Here is a 23,297-nt window from a genome sequence, read left to right as displayed (position 1 = left end):
GGGATTTGTGCAATTATAGAGGACATCTAAACTCCAATACTTCAGAGTGCCCATCTCCAAGGAGCCATAGTTAGATCATTCCAACATGGTAGGAGAGTTACAACTGAGACAACTGACTGAACAGAGCTCCAGATGACTTTTAACGTCCATAGATGCTTAGACTTATGTCTCTGAGGCTCCACGTAAAACAAAGCATTTGTACGATGTTTATGCTTCATCCAATTATCTATAATTTTGCCATCCAAACTGCTACTAAACTTTGCTCCTGCCAAACTTTGAAATCAAGAGATAGCCTGAGTGGTTTCCTTACCTTTGGTGCTGAAGTCATCTACCAGCAGAATCTCCTTGATGAGGTGTGGAGGAGAGCGATTGAGGACACTGTGAACAGATCTCAGGAGAGTGGACCACACTTCATCCACAAAGCACATGATGACACTGGTGGTTGGGAGGTTATTGTGAACTAGCTGCTCTGCACATCTGGGCCAGAATATAAGCAGAGCACAAGAGATGTGCTAAGGAGATCCACAAGATAGTTTTAAAAGTCACAGAGTGTGATGGTGTGCATATACACACACACTTAATCTGTCATCGATCTGTCTGGTCTATCTATCATCTATTTATATATACCAATGATGATTTTATTATTTATCATGTGCCTTTTTTTGGGGAGGGGTACATGCAAAATAAAAAAGCAGAAGAATTACCCATAACCGTGGTTATTATAAAAGGACTAGAGATGCAAGGCATGAGAATGTCCCATGTAGACATCACACTGCAGTGGAAAGGACAGGGTTTACAGGTAGTTAGACTCTATTTCAAATCTCATGGCCAATATTTCTCAGGTCTTTAACCATTAATGCCTTCTTTAACTTCTCTGTGCCTCAGTTTCCTCATCTGCAGAATGAGGTAATAAATGGTTCTTATTCAATAGAGTTTTGTAGCCTAGTGATAATGTACATACAAAGCCTAGCAGGGTTCCTGGCACAGGAATTTATGAAATGGTAGTTATTGTTATCATTACTAGATTATATGCTAGAAGATAGCATTCTGACTTATTTAATGTTCCCAAGTGGTTTATGATTGCCTTTCCAACTGGCTATCTGCCAAGTGCCATGGGATTTATTCTTTTCTCCCATTCTGCTTGTGTATGTACTTATGGCATAATATATATGTGCCAAATAATTAAACTCTTTTTAGCTTCCGTATCCGGGGCTTCCTTGCTGATACTCTGCTACAGAATAGCCACAGTTGAAAAACCATTTTGCTGGCATAGGAATGCAATCCAGGCTACAGTGGGAGTTAGTATTCAGGTGGGTTGCAACTGGCCTGGGTTTTTTCCCATGCCCTGCAGAATACACTGCCTCACTGTTGGCATTCTTTCACCCCCTGCCTGTGCCATTCTTGATAGGCAGTGCCCAGTGGAACTTCACAAAATGTATTTGCCATCTTACTAACACAGCTACTGTCAGTAATGTGATCATTAATGATGATGATCATAAATATTATAAGCATTCTCTATTATTTCAATGTCGACCTCAAATTACCAGCATCTCTTTCCCTTTTTATTGGTGAATAATCAAAATCATGGAAAGACTAGTCCATGATTCTACAGTTAGTAAATGGCAGAGCTGGGACTCGAACACTGATCCAGTCTGGCTCCAAAAGTAACCATTGAGGAAGCCTTAGATCCACAAGAATAGAAGCAGCTGGCAGTAGATGCGACATTTTGTGAGAGCTGGCACTTCTGCCAAATAACATGGTTATACTTTACTTATTCCACAAATACGAAATAGGTAAGAGCAAAAACCATAGTAAAGCAAATCACATTTGCATGACAGTCTAGTGTTGCCAAAGTGCTATTCTGTACATAATTGAATTCAGTCTTCATAACAACTGCTTGAGATACATATTATTATACACTTCTTCAAATCTTGGGAAGTTAAATGACTTACCCACATCATCCACCTAGATAGGATATATAAGGAAATGTGAACAAATAATGTTTTTACTTCACTGCTGGGTTTTTTTGTAGAATGGGCTTTGGAAATAGATATGTGCTCAAATATTAGTTTTTCTAATTACTGATTTGGAACAGCTTTACTACTTCTTTGAACCTCAATTTGCCAACTACAAAGCTGAAATTAAACGTGTACCTGTAAGATTACATATAAACATTATGTAAAACTCATCTAATATATATCTGACACATAGGGGGTACTTAAGAAATGGTAGACAAATCCAGCTATGCTTCATAATTTCAATGGTTTCCTAAATGGTTGTTTATCATAATAATTGACAAAGCCTTAGAAAAACATAAATATCCAATCCTCAGCCCCAGAAAATCAATTTACAAGGTTTGCTGAGGGCCCAAGAATCCATGTCTTAAAATACAAACAAATAAAACAAAACACAAAGAAACCAACCAACCAACAAACAAAAGAATGACTCACAAATCATTGATTGGTGAGTTTAAGAACTTGAGCTTAAGATAAAGTTAATTTAGTCTTATTATTTGAGGCTAATATTAAAAAAAATAAATTGACAGCTGATAGGAGCGTGTCCTAAATGTTCAAGTGACAGAGAATTAAAGTAACACATTTTGATTCAGTATCTTCATGTAGTGATCAGGTATCTAATGCTAACTTAAAATATCAGACTGTCTAAACTAATATTAGTCTACACAAAGGATCCATGCATTAGCACTTCTGAATAATATGAGAAGATATTCCTGTCTTCACATAAGAGCTTTATCAGTTTACTTTGGCCGCCATAACAAATTACTGAAAATTCTGCTTAACAGTTCCTTCCTGAATGTATCTATTTTCTCTCACATTTGTACTCTGAACAGAAAGAAGATATCAGTATGCACCTTCAACATTTTGCATGGTACTCTCCTCAGCTAAATATCCGATTTCATCATTGGCAAGTTCTGCTAATTTTCACATGACTATAAGACACAGTTAAGCCAAGCTCACTGCCACTGTGTAACACGGATCATTTTTCTTCCATTTCTCAATCATGTGCTCTATATTTCCTTCTAAGCCTGCACCAGAAGTACTTACAATGCTCATATTTTTGCCAACATTCTGCTCAAGATAGCATACGTATTTTCAAAGATGATTGATAGAAGCTTTCTTTCTTTCTTTCTTTCTTTTTTTCTGAAATAGAGTCTTGCTCTGTCACCCAGGCAGGAATGCCATGGCGCAATTTGATAGGAGCTTTCTCTACTGTGCCGCTCACTTCCTTCTGAGCCCTCACCAACAGCATCCTTGATATTCATATTGCTACCAACAGTGACTTCAGGGCATTCTAGGCTTTTTCTATGATGCTTCAAAGAATTCTTCAAGCCTCTACCTATTAGCGAATTCCTTGGTGTATTAGGCCATTTTTGTGTTGCTACAAAGAAATCCACCTGGCTGGGCACCTGTAATCCCAGCACTCTGGGATGCCGGGGTGGGTGGATCACTTGAGGTCAGGAGTTCAAGACCAGCCTGGCCAACATGGTGAAATTCAGTCTGTACTGAAAATACAAAAATTAGCTGGGCATGGTTGCAGGTGCCTGTAATCCCAGCTACTTGGGAGGCTGAGGCAGGGAGAATCGCTTGAACCCTGGAGGTGGAGGTTGTAGTGTGCAGTGAGCTGAGATCGCACCACTGTACTCCAGCCTGGGTGACAGAGTGAGACTTCATCTAAAAAAAAGAAAGAAAGAAAGAAATACCTGAAACTAGCTAATTTGTAAAGAAAAGAGGTTTAATTGGCTCACGGTTCTGCAGGCTGTACAGGAAGCATGGCTCTGGCATCTGCTCAGCTCCTGGTGAGGCCTCAGGGAGCTTTTACCCATGGCAGAAGACAAAGTGGGAGCAGGCATGTTACATGACAGAGCAAGCAAGAGACAGTAAGGTGAGGTCTCTGACACTTTTAACCAACCAAATCTTATGTGAACTGAGGGAGAACTCACATATCACCAAGGAGATGGCACTAAGTCATCCATTATAGATCTGCCTCTGTGATCCAGTACCTCCCACCAAGTCTCACCTCCAACATTGGAGGTCACATTTCAACATGAGATTTGAAGGGGACAAACATCCAAACCATATCACTTGGCTATTCCTTGGATGATACTTCTGTATTTTTGGGTACTTGTTATAGCAGCACCTCACTCCTTGATACCAAAATTTATATTAGTTTCTTCTGACTGCCATGACAAATTACCACAAACTTGGTAACATATTCTGTCACATTTCTGGGGTCCAGAATTCTAAAACCAAGATGTCAATAGGACCTCAGTCCCTCCATATGTTGTAGGGGACATTCTGTTCCTTGCCTCTTTCAGCTTCTGCTGGCAATCCTTGACTTGTTGAATCGCTCAAATCTCTCTCTCTGTCTTCACATCACTTTCTTCTCTGTGTCTCTCTGGGTGAAACCTCTGCCTGGCTCTCTTTTATAAGGATACATGTGATTTAGGGCATTTGGGGCTTATCTGGGTAATTCAGGGTAAATGTCTCCTCTCAAGATCCTTCATCACATCTCTTGCTTCAGAAGGTAATATTCACTGTTTTTCCAGGTGAGGTAATAATCACAGGTTCTGAGAATTAGGAAGTAAATATATTTTTGGAGAACCATGTCTTTTAGCCTGACACAAGGGCTTAATGGGTTAAGGCAAGAAATAGGCTGGGTGAGGTAGCTCATGCCTGTAATGCCAGTGCTTTGGGAGGCCAAGGTGGGTGGATCATCTGAGGTCAGGAGTTCGAGACCAGCCTGACCAACATGGAGAAACCCCGTCTCTACTAAAAAATACAAAAAATTGAGGTCCGTTCCAAGATGGCCAAATAGGAACAGCTCCTATCTGCAGCTCCCAGCGTGATTGACACAGAAGACGGGTTATTTCTGCATTTCCAGCTGAGGTACCTGGTTCATCTCATTGGGAGTGGTTGGACAGTGGGTGCAGCCCACAGAGGGTGAGCCAAAGCAGGTTGGGGCATCACCTCACCCAGGAAGCGTAAAAGGTCTGGGGATTTCCCTTTCTTAGCCAAGGGAAGCTGTGACAGATTGTACCTGAAAAAATGGGACACTTCTGCCCAAATACTGTGCTTTTCCCACAGTCTCAGCAACTGGCAGACCCGGAGATTCTTTCCTGTGCCTGGCTTGGCAGGTCCCACACCCATGGAACCTTGCTCACTGCTAGCACAGCAGTCTGAGATCAAACTGGGAGGCGGCAGCCTGGCTCGGGGAGGGACGTCCACCATTGCTGAGTCTTGAGTAGGTAAACAAAGCAGCTCAAACTGGGTGGAGCCCACCGCAGCTCAGCAAGGCCTACTGCCTCTGTAGACTCCACCTCTGTGAGTAGGGCATAGCTGAACAAAAGGCAGGAGACAACTTCTGCAGATTTAAATGTCCCTGTCTGACCACTCTGAAAAGAGCAGTGGTTCTCCCAGCACGGCGTTTGAGCTCTGAGAATGGACAGACTGCCTCCTCAAGTGGGTCCCTGACCCCTATGTAGCCTAACTGGGAGACACCTCCCAGTAGGGGCTGACAGACACCTCATATAGGCGGGTGCCCCTCTGGGACGAAGCTTCAGGCAGCAATATTTGCTGTTCTGCAGCCTCCACTGGTGATACCCAGGTAAACAGGGTCTGGAGTGGACCTCCAGCAAACTCCAACAGATCTGCAGCTGAGGGTCCTGACTGTTAGAAGGAAAACTAACAAACAGAAAGGAATAGCATCAACATCAACAGAAAGGACATCTACATCAAAACCCCATCTGTAGGTCACCAACATCAAAGACCAAAGGTAGATAAAACCACAAAGATGGGGAGAAACCAGGGCAGAAAAGCTGAAAATCCTAAAAACCAGAGCGCCTCTTCTCCTCCAAAGGATTGCAGCTCCTAGCCAGCGACGGAACAAAGCTGGATGGAGAATGACTTTGACAAATTGATAGAAGTAGGCTTCAGAAGGTCGGTAATAACAAACTTCTCTGAGCTAAAGGAGCATGTTTAAACCCATCAAAAGGAAGCTAAAAACCTTGAAAAAAGACTAGACAAATGGCTAACTAGAATAAACAGTGTAGAGAAGACCTGAAATGACCTGATGGAGCTGAAAACCATGGCAAGAGAACTTCGTGATGCATGCACAAGCTTCAATAGCCGATTTAATCAAGTGGAAGAAAGGGTATCAGTGACTGAAGATCAAATTAATGAAATGGGGTGAGAAGACAAGTTTAGAGAAAAAAGAGGAAAAAGAAATGAACAAAGCCTCCAAGAAATATGGGACTATGTGAAAAGACCAAATCTATGTTTGATTAGTGTATCTGAAAGTGATGGGGAGAATGGAACCAAGTTGGAAAACACACTTCAGGATATTATCCAGGAGAACGTCCCCAACCTAGCCAACATTCAAATTCAGGAAATACAGAGAACACCACAAAGATATTCCATGAGAAGAGCAACTCCAAGACACATAATTTTCAGATTCACCAAAGTTGAAATGAAGGGAAAAATGTTAAGGACAGCCAGAGAGAAAGGCTGGCTTACCCACAAAGGGAAGCCGATCAGACTAACGGTGGATCTCTCGGCAGAAACTCTACAAGCCAGATGAGAGAGAGGGCCAAAATTCAACATTCTTAAAGAAAAGAATTTTCAACCCATAATTTCATATCCAGCCAAACTAAGCTGCATGAGAGAAGGAAAAATAAAATCCTTTACAGACAAGCAAATGCTGAGAGATTTTGTCACGACCAGGCCTGCCTTACAAGAGCTCCTGAAGGAAGCATTAAACATGGAAAGAAACAACCGGTACCAGCCACTGCAAAAACAGACCAAATTGTAAAGATCGTCGATGCTATGAAGAAACTGCATCAATTAATGGGCAAACTAACCAGCTAACATCATAATGAAAGGATCAAATTCAAACAACAATATTAATCTTAAATGTAAATGGGCTAAATGCCCTAATTAAAAGACACAGTCTGGCAAATTGGATAAACAGTCAAGACGCATCAGTGTGCTGTATTCAGGAGACCCATCTCATGTGCAGAGACACACATAGGCTCAAAATAAAGGGATGGAGGAGGATCTACCAGGCAAATGGAAAACAAAAAAAAAGCAGGGGTTGCAATCTTAGTCTCTGATAAAACAGACTTCAAACCAACAAAGATCAAAAGAGACAAAGAAGGCCATTACATAATGGTAAAGGGATCAGTTGAACAAGAAGAGCTAACCTAAATATATATGCACCCAATACAGGAGCACCCAGATTCATAAAGCAAGTCCTTAGAGATCTACAAAGAGACTTAGACTCCCACACAATAATAATGGGAGACTTTAATGCCCCACTGTCAATATTAGACAGATCAATGAGACAGAAGGTTAACAGGGATATCCAGGACTTGAACTCAGCTCTGCACCAAGCAGACCTAATAGACATCTACAGAACTCTCCACCCCAAATCAACAGAATATATATTCTTCTTAGCACCACATCGCACTTATTCTAAAATTGATCACACAATTGGAAGTAAAGCATTCCTCAGCAAATGTAAAATAACAGAAATCACAACAAACTGTCTCTCAGAACACAGTGCAATCAAATTAGAACTCAGGATTAAGAAATTTACTCAAAACTGCACAACTACATGGAGACTGAACAACCTGCTCCTGAATGACCACTGAGTAAATAACGAAATGAAGGCAGAAATAAAGATGTTCTTTGAAACCAACGAGAACAAAGACACAACATACCAGAATCTCTGGGACACATTAAAAACAGTGTGTAGAGGGAAATTTATAGCACTAAATGCCCACAAGAGAAAGCAGGAAAGATCTAAAATTGACACCCTAACGTCACAATTAAAAGAACTAGAGAAGCAAGAGCTTACACATTCAAAAGCTAGCAGAAGGCAAGAAATAACTAAGATCAGAGCAGAACTGAGGGGGATAGAGACACAAAAAACCCTTCAAAAAATCAATGAATCCCCGAGCTGGTTTTTTGAAAAGATCAACAAAATTGATAGACCGCTAATAAGACTAATAAAGAAGAAAAGAGAGAAGAATCAAATAGATGCAATAAAAAATGATAAAGGGGATATCATCACTGATCCCACAGAAATACAAACTACCATCAGAGAATACTATAAACACCTCTATGCAAATAAACTAGGAAATCTAGAAGAAATGGATAAATTCCTGGACACATACACCCTCCCAAGACTAAACCAGGAAGAAGTTAAATCCCTGAATAGACCAATAACAGGCTCTGAAATTGAGGCAATAATTAATAACCTACCAATCAAAAAAAGTCCAGGACCAGATGGATTCACAGCCGAATTCTACCAGAGGTACAAAGAGAAGCTGGTACCATTCCTTCTGAAACTATTCCAATCAATACAAAAAGCAGGAATCCTACCTAACTCATTTTATGAGGCCAGCATCATCCTGATACCAAAACCTGGCAGAGACACAACAACAAAAAAAGAGAATTTTAGAACAATATCCCTGATGAACATCAATGTGAAAATCCTCAATAAAATACTGGCAAATTGAATCCAGAGGCACATCAAAAAGCTTATCTACCATGATCAAGTTGGTTTCATCCCTGGGATGAAAGGCTAGTTCAACATACACAAATCAATAAATGTAATCCGTCACATAAACAGAACCAATGACAAAAACCACATGATTATCTGAATAGATGCAGAAAAGGCCTTTGACAAAATTCAGCAGCCCTTCATGCTAAAAACTCTCAATAAACTAGGCTTTGGTGGAACATATCTCAAAATAATAAGAGCTATTTATAACAAACCCACAGCTAATATCATACTGAATGGGCAAAAACTGGAATCATTCCCTTTGAAAACTGGCACAAGACAAGGATGCCCCTCTCACCACTCCTATTCAACATAGTGTTGAAATGGCCAGGGCAATCTGGCAAGAGAAAGAAATAAAGGGTATTCAATTAGGAAAAGAAGAAGTCAAATTGTCCCTGTTTGCAGATGACATGATTGTATATTTTAAAAACTCCATTGTTTCAGCCCAAAATCTCCTTAAGCTGACCAGCAAATTCAGCAAAGTCTCAGGATACAAAATCAATGTGCAAAAATCACAAGCATTCCTATACACGAATAGCAGACAAACAGAAAGCCAAATCATTAGTGAACTCCTATTCAAAATTGCCACAATGAGAATAAAATACCTAGGAATCCAACTTAAAAGGGATGTGGAGGACCTCTTCAAGGAGAAATACAAACCACTGCTCAACGAAATAAAAGAGGACACAAACAAATCGAAGAATATTCCATGCTCATGGATAGGAAGAATCAATATAGTGAAAATGGCCATACTGCCCAAAGTAATTTATAGATTCAATGCCATCCCCATCAAGCTACCAATGACTTTCTTCACAGAATTGGAAAAAACTCCTTTAAAGTTCATATGGAACCAAAAAAAGAGCCTGCATTGCCAAGACAATCCTAAGCAAAAAGAACAAAGCTGGCGGCATCACGCTACCTGACTTCAAACTATACTACAAGGCCGCAGTAACCAAAACAGCATGGTACTGGTACCAAAACAGATATATGGACGAATGGAACAGAACAGAGGCCTCAGAAATAACACCACACATCTACAACCATCTGATCTTTGACAAACCTGACAAAAACAAGAAATGGAGAAAGGACCCTATTTAATAAATGGTGCTGGGAAGACTGGCTAGCCATATGTAGAAAGCTGAAACTGGATCCCTTCCTTACACTTTATACAAAAATTAATTCAAGATGGATTAAAGACTTAAACGTTAGACCTAAAACCATAAAAACCCTAGAAGTAAATCTAGGCAATACCATTCAGGACATAGGCATGGGCAAGGACTTAATGACTAAAACACCAAAAGCAATGGCAACAAAAGCCAAAACAGACAAATGGGATCTAATTAAACTAAAGAGCTTCTGCACGGCAAAAGAAACTACCATCAGAGTGAACAGGCAACCTACAGAATGGGAGAAAATTTTTGCAATTTACCCATCTGACAAAGGGCTAATATCCAGAATCTACAAAGAACTCAAACAAATGTACAAGAAAAAAAACAAACAACCCCATCAAAAAGTGGGCAAAGGATATCAACAGACACTTCTCAAAAGAAGACATTTATGCAGCCAACAGACACATGAAAAAATACTCATCATCACTGGTCATCAGAGAAATGCAAATCAAAACCACAAGAGATACCATCTCACACCAGTTAGAATGGTGATCATTAAAAAGTCAGGAAACAACAGATGCTGGAGAGGATGTGGAGAAATAGGAAGGCTTTTACACTGTTGGTGGGACTGTAAACTAGCTCAACCATTGTGGAAGACGGTGTGGCGATTCCTCAGGGATCTAGAACTAGAAATACCATTCCCATAGAAATACCAGTGATCCCATTACTGGGTATATACCCAAAGGATTATAAATCCTGCTACTATAAAGACACATGCACACGTTTGTTTATTGCGGCACTATTAATGATTGTAAAGACTTGGAACCAACCTAAATGTCCATCAATGATAGAATGGATTAAGAAAACATGGCACATATACACCATGGAATACTATGCAGCCATAAATGATGAGTTCATGTCCTTTGTAGGGACATGGATGAAGCTGAAAACCATCATTCTCAGCAAACTATCACAAGGACAGAAAACCAAACACCACATGTTTTCACTCATAGGTGGGAATTGAACAATGAGAACACTTGGACACAAGGTGGGGAACATCACACACTGGGGCCTTTTAGGGGGTGGGGGGCTGGAGGAGGGATAGCATTAGGAGAAATACCTAATGTAAATGATGAGTTGATGGGTGCAGCAAACCAACATGGCACATGTATACCTATGTATCAAACCTGCACATTGGGCACATGTACTCTAGAACTTAAAGTATAATTAAAAAAAATACAAAAAATTACCCTGGCATGGTGGCGGGTACTTGTAATCCCAGCTACCTGGAAGGCTGAGGCAGGAGAATCGCTTGAACCCCGGAGGCGGAGGTTGCGGTGAGCTGAGATTGTACCATTGCACTCCAGCCTGGGCAACAAGAGCAAAAATCTGTCTCAAAAAAAAAAAAAAAAAAAAGAAAGAAATATGCTGTTTTCAAATAAAAAATTTAAAATGGCTTCTCTGTCCGTCAACAAAATGTAGGTTTATTTTGAATTTACAGAATTGTTAGTCATGCTGTTTTTTTTCCCTAAATTTGAAGCTTCTTTTAAGTTTGAGGAATTTGCACATTGAAGTCCACGAAAGTGTTAATTGGTGATACCAAATTATGAACTATCATATTGAAACTCTATTTTAGAAAATAAAGATAATTAGAAAAAAAGGAGAAAGAATATAAATTGAGGGATTTCCAAGAAGTACTAAAAAATTGGTCTATTTGGTTGCATAATTACCAACAGTTCCAACAATTAGAGGACAATTTTGGAACTGGACAAACTTTAGACTCTGAAATGTTTTTCATAAGGCAAAAAAGGGAACATCTCCAAAATAAGATTCTAATTCTCAGAATCTCTTGTGATGACCATTAAAGACCAGAGTGATGAGACTAAAGTTTCCCAACGAGAGAATTGGTAGGGCTAGAGCACAATGAACTGCAAAGTAAAAGGTAAATGAACAATGAGACACCATCTCATACCAGTTAGAATGGCAGTTATAAAAAGTCAAAAGACAACAGATGCTGTCAAGGCTGTGGAGAAAAGAGAATGCTTATACACTTCCATACCGTCGGTAGGAATGTAGTTCCTACCAATTAGTTTAGCCACTGTAGAAGGCAGTTTGGAGGTATCTCAAAGAACTTAACACAGAACTACCATTTGAGCAAGCAATCCAATTACTAGGTATATATCCAAATGAAAATAAGTCATTCTACCAAAACAATTCAGCACTATTCACAATAGCAAAGACATGTAATCAACCTAGGTGCCCCTCAATGGTGGATTGGATAAAGAAAATGTGATACATATATACCATGGAATCCTATGAAGCCATAAAAAAGAACAAAATCATTTCCTTAGCAGCAACATGAATGCAGCTGGAGGACATTATCCTTAGCAAATTAACACAAGACCAGAAAGCCAAATATCACATGTTCTCACTTATAAGTGGGAGCTAAGCATTGGGTACTCATAGACATAAAGATGGCAATGATAGACACTGGGGACTACTAGAGAGGGTAAGGAAGGAGGGGTAACAGTTGAAAAACTAACTGTTGAGTACTATGCTCAGTACCTGGGTGACAGAATCATTTGTGTCCTAAACCTCAGCAGCACGCAATATACCCCGTAACAAACCTGTACATGTACTTCCTGAATCTAAAATGTTGAAATTATTTAAAAAAGGAGTAAAAGGTAAATGAGGGAAAGGATAGTATTTTGCAGGCAATTTTGGGAGAAAACCTAGAAAAGAAAGAAATAGGAGGGTAGATAGGTGGGATACCAGGAAAATTTGTCATCCCTGTTCTCCCTTCCTCTTTTGAGTAGACATGGACAGAATCATATTTATGAGCATCAGAGTAGGTACAGATAGAGCTGAGAGTTGAAAAAAAATCAGTAATTGATAGGATTATCAATGAAGCAAGGTCTCTTTATGTTAACCCACCTTACAGTGGCAGTTGATGCAATTAACAAGTCTAGTTTCCTTTGGCCACTCTCCATTTTTTAATTTTTTGTCCCATGAGACACTACACCCTCCTAGTTTTCACCCATCACTCACTGGCTTTTCACCTTCAGTTTCCTTCTCAGCTTTCCTTTCCTCTTAAGAAACACAAGATTCTCAGAGCTGGGTCTGGGGCTTTGTTTTCTTCTATGTGTGATATGATTGTATGAGCCCATCATGCTCACAGTTTTAAGTGTGATAATATCTTCCTAGTTTATATCCAGGTCAGATTTCCCATCTGAATTGCAGACTTAACTTATATCCAAACAATTTCTGAACATCTTCTCTGCATGTCTCACAGGCATCTCACTCATAATGTGTCTGAAACAGAAACCTTGACTTCACCCCACTCAACCCAACCAGCTCCTCTGCATTTCCCTCATAATGGCATCGCCACCCACCTTGCTGCAGAAATATGGATTCTCATCTAGACTTCACCCTCTTCCTGACCATAAATACAATCAATCCATCAACTTCTATTCTGTGTATTGCCAACAGATATCTCAGCTATAACATCTTTATACCTCCACAGTTGCCTCCCCTAGCTCTTGAGCATCCACTCTCTTTCTCCAGGATTATTGCTGGAGTCTCCTAACGGGACACTACTTCCACAGTTTGTCAGATCAACACCACTCTTCTGTTTAAAATCCTCAGTCAATTTCTATGGGACAAAGTGAAAAGGAAAAAAATCCAAATTCTTTAGTGTATAGGACCCCTGCTCAACTTTCCAACTGCCTGTCATTCCACTCTCCCCTCACACACTCCACCTTGGCCTTCTTTCAGTTCCCTGAAGAACACTCCAGCTTTTGTTATTTGCTTAACTTCTAGCATTTTTGCTACCCTTGCCATGTCTTCGCGGCTGGCTGCTTCTATTCATTTAGTTCCTATCTTAAATATTCCCTTCATAGAGATGCCGTCTCTGACAACCCTTTCACATTTTTTTTTTTTTGAGACAGAGTCTGGGCTGGAGTGGAGTGGCGTGATCACCACTCACTGCAGGCTCCGCCTCCCGGGTTCACGCCATTCTCCTACTTGAGCCTCCTGAGTAGCTGGGACTACAGGCACCTGCCACCACGCCTGGCTAATTTTTGTGTATTTTTAGTAGAGACGGGGTTTCACCATATTAGCCAGGATGGTCTCGATCTCCTGACCTTGTGATCCACCCGCCTCGGCCTCCCAAAGTGCTGGGTTTACAGGCGTGAGCCACTGCACCTGGCCTACCCTCTCAAAATTTAGCTATTCTTTTATTATTCCCTGTTATTGTGTTTCTGTCACAGCATTCATTTATCAATCTTATTTCCTTATCTTCTGCATCCAAAATTTTCTGAGGGCAGGACGAATCTGCCTTGCTTACTACAGTACCACAAGCTTCCAGCACAGTTACACAACAAATATTTGATAAATATGTATTGAATGCATGAATGAATGGATGGAGATGAGATGGAACTTAAAGCTTAAATAGTGGAAGAAATATTTCCCTTTGAGATAGAAAGTACAAAAAGGTGGTAACGTATACAAATATATTTATGCACATGGGATGAGAAGTTGAAAATATTCATAGCTCATACTGGAGGAAGGGTTATCTGTTAATGTAATAGGCTAGGGGCTTGAGGAGAATGGAGAATATTTTGGACAGATACTATGGGCAATGGGAGAGAATGCTAGCCAGCTAGCTAGGATTTCAGAGGGGCAGTGAGCACTTTCCTGAAACTGGAGATGCCAAAATTTTATGAAATTTCAATATATGATTTGCTCCACCAGTGCCTGCCAACCTGCGTGTAAGAAGAGATAAAGCAAATTGCTGGAATAATATGAGTCTAAGGGATATCAGAGCACATGAGGTAGAAAGAGAACGGGTAGTGAGGTTTGAGGGGACTGGTGTAAGGTGGTTGAATGTTCCGGCATGGGCTCTGGGTCAGGGAAAGAGGAGGTAAAGCTAAGAGGAGTTTAATAGCCTGAGTGAAAGGGAGGGTACAGAAGAAAACAGCTACGGCTTATGACTTCCTCATCTCTAACTTTATAATATAAATTAATGAGAAATTCACATTTCACAGTTACATTTTTTTTAATGGTATTTGGTGCTGAAAAAAAATCAAATCAGTTCTAAAAAGAAAGGATCAATTACACAAATTTGGCATAAACCAACAAGCCCAGCTGTGAAGTCCTGAGAGTTGCTTTATGGTTAAAATCTGGTTGGTCTGAGAAACATCCAGTGACAAAAGGAATTGTATCAGGAGGAGTTAACTAAGCAGGCTCATGCAAATGACTCTTCCATATTTTAAATTAGTAGAGTTTTTGTCCTTTTTAGAAGGAGGTTCTAAAAAGTGCTAGACAGTCTAAAATTGGAGGTAAGAAAAATTCTCAGAAATTTGAGAGATTTGGGGAAGACACCTCTAATCACCAAATATCTAATCCTCTATTCCCCCGATTGTGTCATGGTGCCTTAATTTCACCATTAGTACCCTACATGGGTAGATCATGAGAGATTCCACTAGATGCTAATATCCCAGCAAATAAGTAGTACCTCTGCCAATTGTTGACAAATATATATCTTAGATGTGTTTAAAGAATTACAATGAAGAAATTCTGTGGAAGATTATATGGTACAGATCATATTAGTGCCTGGTAAAAGCAATATTACAGGATGGGAAAGAGGGACCCAGAAAGAGATACCTGAGATTTCCAATACAAAGTTTCAGGGTGTGCCTTGATTTGGGGTGACTGACATGTCAAGGCACTCTGACATTTACAGAGGCCTGTTCTCCTGCATTACTAAACAGATTAAACATGTTTCCGGGTATCTAGCAAAACTAGTGTGCTTGTTTTGTTCAAAGGAACAGTGGGAAACCCCCGCAAAGCTTTCAGCATTTTAAACTCTAGTCTTTCATACTGGAAGAAAGGTTACTTGCTAATGTAATAGGGTAGGGGCTTGAGGAGAATGGAGAATATTCTGGGCAGACACTATGTCATCTAGTTGGCATGGGTTGTAAAAACCATTTCAAGTTATCCTACACCAACCTAATTCAAGCAAGTTTCCTTCATTTCAATTTTTCCTTAATTTCTGCCTATATCATGGGAGGAGAAATTGCTGCTAAAGTCTAATTTGAATGCCAGATATTTCTAGGTTTGTGACTTTTTTGAGGCTAAGAAATCACATTTATATTCTATATGCCTATTTATTATACAAATTAGGTATTTAGAGTCTACTGGTCCCATGCTATACTTAAAAAATTAATCCAATCTCTTTGTCTGGGGCGGGGAATCTAGGCTTAGATTACTGCAGCCAATCCAAGTTCTAAAAACAAATGGGGCCTCTAATGTGGGGAGTTTCACTATCCTGCACTTAGCTGACATACTACTGTGGTGGACAGAAAGACTCTGGACTTGAGAAAGATGACAAGAGACTAAGTTTTTAGTTCATTCTAGCATTTATTGGCCCTATGGCCATGGGCAAGTCAGTTAGGCCCCTAGAACCTTAGTTTCCTCACTTTTAGCATGAAGATTACAATGCCTTCATCACAGAACAGTGGTGAAGATTTGATGAGATAATGGATGTAAAAATATTTTGTGAGCTTCACGCTGGAAAAACTCATGTGAGAACCTACGATTACCCATAATGCAAATACACACATTTTGAGGGAGCACACTGCCCTTTTCTGAAGCAGTCCTTTAATCTGAATCTATCAAGTGCTCAACCATTTATCGAGAGACCCAGAAAGTGATGCGTCCCACCCTCCTGGCTTCTGTGTGCTGAATGCTGAGCCACTAACCTGATTTGAATGTAGCCTATCAAATAGAGAAGGTTTTAAATCATAAGATTGAGGGAATGATAACATTCGCTCATTTCTATGAATTTTTCATTTTATTCCGAGACAGTCAAGATGTACTATGTGGGTCAAGTCTCAGCCTTCACAGGTTTGAACAGAAGGTCAAGGAGAATATTTTCTTAACTTCTATTTGCAATTCAACTACTGCCTTCATGTGAGCCTTCAGGGGCCTTTACTCCCCAAGCACTGATATCTCAGGAACATCAGGAGGAGAATTGAGCACACAGCTGAAGAGCTCTGCCTGGGATTTTATTCTTTTCTCCCAGACCTTAGAATTGTTGGGGCTGCTTTCCCTCTCACTGATAAGAAGGTACAGTGATATAAAAACTGTATTTTCATGTTTTGTTCTTTCTAGGGTAGACTATCCATGACATTCAGTCAAAATCACCTGGCTACTGATTCAGAAAATTTAAGTCACTCATCACTTCTACTCCAAAGTTCTTAGCCAGCTGTGGCTGTGGTTGCCATGGTAAATGTAAAGTCATCAAAGTGACAGGACTCAGGCTTAGACATATAAGCCACCAGCATAAACATTCACCACTTCAACAATAGTCTGTTTTGAGCAGGACGCTGTCACAGTGAAATTGGGACGGCAGGGAGAAGAGGAGGAGGTGGTGTGATGTGGCAGAAATAGTACTAGGTGGGGATGTTCTGTCTTTCCTGCTGTGTATGACCTTGGGCAAGTCATTTTTCTCCTGGAACGTTGTCTGTAACATAAAGGACTAGATTAGAAAACTTTCAAATCTTCACCTAGTATTAACATTCTGTGGTTTTCTATGCAACTTTAGCATTTACCTGTAAGTGCTTTCCTTTGGGTCATAAGTCCTCTGAGAAAAGGCAAATTAAATTGTTATTTGTATGGTCTTAAATCATTTAATGGTTTCCCACTGGCCCTTGGAAGAACCTGAAGGTCCTGAGTGATCTGGACTCTACTTACTTCTATGGCCTCGTTTACGTCCTCATTGCTCTCCTGCAACCCATGTCAGATTTCCCTCGATTTCTCAATGGATCATCCTTTTTACTGCTTTCTCCATTTCTCTGACTCTCTACTCTTTCAGGTTGCAGCTCAAACATTTTTGTTCTCTCCCAGGACAGGTTTAGCTTTTTATCTCCTTTTTCCCAACAGTCACCTGTGTTTTGGCATCACATTTTGCTGTATACGCCTTGAAGTCAATGACCATGCTCTGATGCCATACTTTGCAGTAGCAGCCCAGAGAGATTTGTTCACTGCAGGGCTGTGGTTATGGCCAAGTTTTAAAGAATCACCTTTGCTTAGTGCTATATAGGAAATGCTTTTCTATAATTTTTTTCTCTGATGAGGTACATGTCATGCAAACTTAATTCCCATCATGCATCTCTTACCCATGTATAAGGAAGAGAGGTGTTTTAATTTCTGCCAATGTCATATGACTATAAGGAAACAAAGGAAGGAAAAGCTGTCACCTGTGGAAAGAACACTAGAATTAAAAATTGGGAAATTTTCTTTTGAATCCCAAATTTGCTATTAGTTTGCTGGGACAATGGATAAATCATTTATTCTTTTACAGTCTCACTCTTCTCAACTGTAAAACGTATGAAAGTTAATATCTCATAGTGTTGCTGTGAGGATTGCTTAGATACAAACACACACACAAACACACACACATAAGTCTACATGCATACATATATGCATACACACACATCACTGACTGAAACAAAACTAAGCATTTTCTTTGTGTGTGAAGCTGAGCAATGGAGGGATTCCCCTTTAGCACAGGGCCTTGGCAAGCTAAGGAGACTTGCAGGTGATGATGGTCACTACATGGGGAGAGGTGGAGAGGGAACCAGACTGGTGCAGTGGAATTATTACTGAGTGAGGAAGAGTCAGAAAACTAGAGGTTGGGTCCCAACATTGGCACTTGTGAGCTGTGAGGCCTTGGGCAAATTACTTTACCATTTTCTCTTTTTTCCCCCCTCATCTGTTAATAAAGAGAGGTAACACTTTGCTAATCTGGCATGGCCACAAGGATCAGATGAAATAATATGCCTGAAGGATGAAAGGCCTCAACTGCCTGGCATGGCGCACCGCTCCTGATTGATAGGCAATGAGCAAATATCACATGCAGTGAAATGAACTGCCACTGTCTGAAATATCTGCTATTATCTGAAACCTCAGCTTCCTCTGTAAGTCTCAGTTTTTCTATAGGTAAAGCTGGGATGATGATAGTATCTATCTTGAGGAATTGTTTTAAGGATTAAATGAGAAGGCAAGTTGTGAAGCCTTTGTAAACACTGTTTCCTCATATTGCTGCTTCTCACACATGTCCATATTATCAACATTTTAGAAGCAAGGCCAATTGATGAGGTACTTGAGTTTGGTATAATGTAGCTGTTTTTCCAGGAGACTCTAAAAAGTTCCTTTCATTTCGAAAGCAAACAGCAAAATACAGCTTCTAAACATTGCTATTTTCCCTGAATTTTCTGAACCTTGAGCAAAAAAGTTGTTTCTCTCTTGAGAGGCTCTGTTCTGATTGGATCAGCCAGAAAAGCCCAATAGGAAGTTATTTTCAGGGCCAAGAGTACCAGGGCAATATTACAGCAAAAGTTTGATATATTATGCTGATGGTTAAATTGGGCCTTGTGTTCCGTATATGAAAAAGTATACTTCTTTCAAATTCCTGCATTTACTAACTACTCTCTCCCAGGAGTGTTTCTAGGTCTTTCACAGTATTTAGGAGGAAAAGTCAGGAATTCGCTTTAACATTTCTGTTTTCTATTAATTAGGCACTGTTTAGCTGTTTTCTTTTTAGAAAGAAACTAGTAGCAGAATTTGAACTAGTAGCAGAACTGTGCTTTCCGTTCTTCTCTAATCTTTGTTGTCTTTGTTATTCCCTTTGTTATAAGGAGAGTGGGATAAATAAAAGTATTCAAAGGCCCAGTTCATTGTCCTTTGGCCATATTTCACCTTCATTATGTTACAGTCTAGTCTGAACCCTTTTAACAAGTTTTCTTTTTTATGTCCTGCTCTCCTACATGACTTTTGAGTGAAAAAGAGTACTGTGCTCTAACACACAAACACAAATGCTCACAAATGCACGCACGTGCACACACAAATGAACACATACACACTATTCAAAAGGCACCACTGCATTGCTTTTACCCATAGAGGTGAAAGCAGGAAGTAAATCCTTTTGAATTCATCTCATGAGGTTTTTTTTTTTCCTGCCTCCAATTAGTTTCTCAAGGAGATCTCATAGCTTCTCCAATCAATTTTAATTAATATTCTCCAATCACTATTACTCACAAAATCACGTTCATTTCATCAATTAAGATTTGTGTCCCATGTAAAAATTAAAAATTTAAATTTAATTTAACTTTAAAGTTTCTTTTTTTCTCTCAGCCTGATAAACTTTTAGAAGCTCAAAGTTTGGGAGGATACCTGATCACTTTATTTTCTCTCTTCTGTCTCCTCCCCCTCCTCCTCTTCCTCCTCCAGTAACTCATTCGTTATAGTTTTTGACCCTACTAAGATCAAAATTAAGGTTCCAGAAAGTTTTTCTTTCCCCTCAGTAATTTAGATTGGTTTGTGGCAAATGCATGGTGCTATCTTTTGCTTTTCAAATGTGCCAAAAAAAAAACCTTTCTTTAGCTGTGTAGGAAGGAATCAAATTATTGGTTGACAGTCCTGGCTCTGGGCTAAGAGAATAAAGACCCATTTTAATTGCTTTATTGAGGGGCTTGCCAGAGTTTTGTAGGGAAAGCAAAGCATTAAATTAAGCAATTGAGTAACGTTATGAGGACACAGCAGTGGTAGACAAGCACACCAGAATTCTTATTGTACTTTAAAAACTAAATGCTGGCAGCAAAAATTCCTTTGAGTCATTTTTCTCTAAATTCAGATTCAGGAAGTGCACTCTTAAAATAAGTTCATTTTTGGAGTTCCATCTTAACTATAGCTTCAGGCCAAAAGACAGACTTCTCCAAGTAGAACTGCCCTGCATAGGATCACATTTTAGCAAAACCTGTGTGTACGTGTGTGTGTGTGTGTGTGTGTGTGTGTATGTGTGTTGATTGTTGCTGACAGAAACAAACTTCAATCATTAGGAGCAAGAACTGAAAGGATTAGCTTTTAATTAAAAAAAGATTAAATATGGAACTTTAACTGTCAAAAAAGCATTTTATTTCAAGCAAATTTTATAGGCAAAATTTCTAGGCAAAATTTCTAGGCAACAATGAAGTTGTATTTTACATATGGACGTAAAACATTCTTGTAAATAAAATAGGCTTTCCTCTCTTGAAAGCCAAAACATTAAAATTAAGAACCAAAACAATAACAAAAATATAAAATAAGGAATAAACACAAATTAATGAATAGATTATAGTGTTAAACAGAATGTATTTGCCTTAAATCAGATTTTAATGTCTTCTATATATTCATAATGAAAAATTAAGAAGTCATTATTAATTTATAAACAGACTTGCTGCAGGTTTCATTTGAATTGCTACCTTTTGATTATTTTTAAAGTAGTATCAATTTTCAAAAATCATTTCAGAGAAACAAATTTTAAATTCATACTGTGTAAACCTGTTGCTTCTGAATGTACAGCACTGTGATCAGTGCTAAAGGAGTACAAAATAAAGCTAAAGACAAAGTTTCCTTCAGAAGCTTATAATTTCACTAGGAAGGAAAAACAGATGTTCAAGGATTCAGTTAATGAAGAACACAGAATAAACAGTGTTTCAGTAACTAGGATGCCTGTGTACACTAAGAGTAATTGCAATTTAGAGGTCACAGCTACCTCATGGTCCAGGTGGAAGGAAGCCCCAGTTGGATTCTGAGCAACATTGAATTAGAATGTGTGCAAGAGAATGGTGAGGATGGAGGGAGGCTGTGGGAAGGGACCAGTGAATGAAAACCTCAGTGGATGGTTACAACTGTAAAGGGTGGAGAAGAGCAAAGAGATTAGCTTTTCTTATGCTAAGGGCCCAGCTTGGAGAAAATGTCATGTGCAGGGTGCTATTGCTATACCACAAAGGGGAGAAACATGGGCAGACAGAAAAGGACAGTGTGAGTAACCCTGAGAACAGAAAGGAGTTCTTGTGCTTTAGAAAAGAGGTATGGGCCGGATGCGGTGGCTCACGCCTGTAATCCCAGCATTTTGGGAGGCCAAGGCGGGCGGATCATGAGGTCAGGAGATCGAGACCATCCTGGCTAACACGGTGAAACCCCGTCTCTACTAAAAATACAAAAAATTAGCTGGGCATGGTGGCGGGTGCCTGTAGTCCCAGCTACTTGGGAGGCTGAGGCAGGAGAATGGTGTGAACCCGGGAGGCGGAGTTTGCAGTGAGTGGAGATCACACCACTGCGCTCAGCCTGGGTGACAGAGCAAGACTCCATCTCAAAAAAAAAAAAAAAAGAAAAAGAGGTGTGAAATTGAATCTTAACATTTTAGCAATGGTCCTTTGGGACTCCAGAGAAAACAGAGGAAAAAGCAGGTTTGGAAAAGAGAATCTGATTTTAGAACTAGAGTAAGAGAAGTTGTCCTGGAAATCCCTGCCTGTCTCCTCTACCTTTTTATTGTTGTTGTTGTTGTTTTCTGAGACAAGGTCTTATTCTGTCACCCAGGCTAGTGGCACAATCTTGGTTCACTGCAACCTCGACCGCTCAGGCTCAAATGATCCTCCCACCTCAGCTTCCTGAGTGGCTGAGACTATAGGCATGCACCACCACCCTTGGGTAATTTTTAATTTTTTTTGTAATGATGAGGTCTCACTATATTGCCCAGGCTGATCTCAAACTCCTGGGCTCAAGGGATCCTCTAACCATGGCCTCCCAAAGTGCTGAGATTATAGGCTTGAGCTACCATGCCTGTCCTCTACTTCTTAATGGTAACCTCACCCTAGCACATCAGCTCATTCACCTTTAAGATGATGTTAACTACCAACTAGTTATTATCTTCACTGGGTGAAGTTGAATTTAAATGATTATACCAAATCTGTGCGCTTTTTTTTTTTCACATTTTTTGGTTCATTCTGTATCAATGAGCAGTTGTGATATGACAGTTATGTATAAATTCATCTATAACAGTGGATTTTGGGGAAATGAATAGGTCAATAAGGAAGATATTCTCCAAAACTCTTAAAATTTAAAGGTTGCGGTAGGATGCTTCTCCAGCTAATTTTAAGCTAGCCCTCCTGTATTCTTACAGTTATTTCTCTCTCTCTCTGTCTTTCACACACACGTACTCATTTTCTTATTCTATTTTATAACAATTTCCCCTTATGCTGACTTTGAAAACTTATTATCTTAAAAAATCTTATTGCATGCATTCCTGTAAGCAGCTACCTCAAACGCTTTTTGAGCCAGGCTGAAAATAAATAAAGCCAAATTTAAAAAAAAAAAACAAAAAACACTCCAAATCTTGCCAAACTGATGAATCAAATGTTTTTTTGTTGTATTTTCTTTAACCTTTATCTATATGAATACATAATTTACACATATTTATAGCCAAGGTGTTTGGGTAAAAGAACAAAAAATGATTTATCCTCTTTCAAAGAAGAGGGCTACAAAAGGACTGAAAAATACTTTGGGAGGCCCCAGGTCCAGGATTCCTGGTGGTAGACTCCTGAGTGGAGCGTAGCATCCACCAGGCAGCTTGAGACACACCTATATTTAGCCAAGGTGGGTTATGTGATAAGAGGGAGGAGGCCTGGCCACATGCTCTCTGACTCATCCTCTCAAGCAACATGTGTCAATTTTTCCTACAGTTGGGACAACCTCCTTCAGAAGACAGAGCCTGACTGTAACTTT

General features: G+C 39.7%; 1 protein-coding gene across 1 annotated transcript in view; it reads right to left on the bottom strand.

Moving 5' to 3' along the window:
* The window catches only part of GALNT5 (polypeptide N-acetylgalactosaminyltransferase 5), a 53,905-nt gene that overhangs the window by 26,590 nt on the left and 4,018 nt on the right, over nucleotides 1–23,297 (bottom strand). The window contains exon 2 of the mRNA XM_004032666.5: nucleotides 311–477. Coding sequence (XP_004032714.3) covers nucleotides 311–477 — 167 coding nt within the window. The remainder of the gene's footprint in view (nucleotides 1–310; nucleotides 478–23,297) is intronic.

This window comes from Gorilla gorilla, chromosome 11, assembly GCF_029281585.2.
Source record: "Gorilla gorilla gorilla isolate KB3781 chromosome 11, NHGRI_mGorGor1-v2.1_pri, whole genome shotgun sequence".
NCBI classification, from domain to species: Eukaryota; Metazoa; Chordata; class Mammalia; order Primates; family Hominidae; genus Gorilla; species Gorilla gorilla.
Note: the sequence above shows the minus strand (reverse complement) of the source record. Positions and strands in the feature narration are given on the sequence as shown.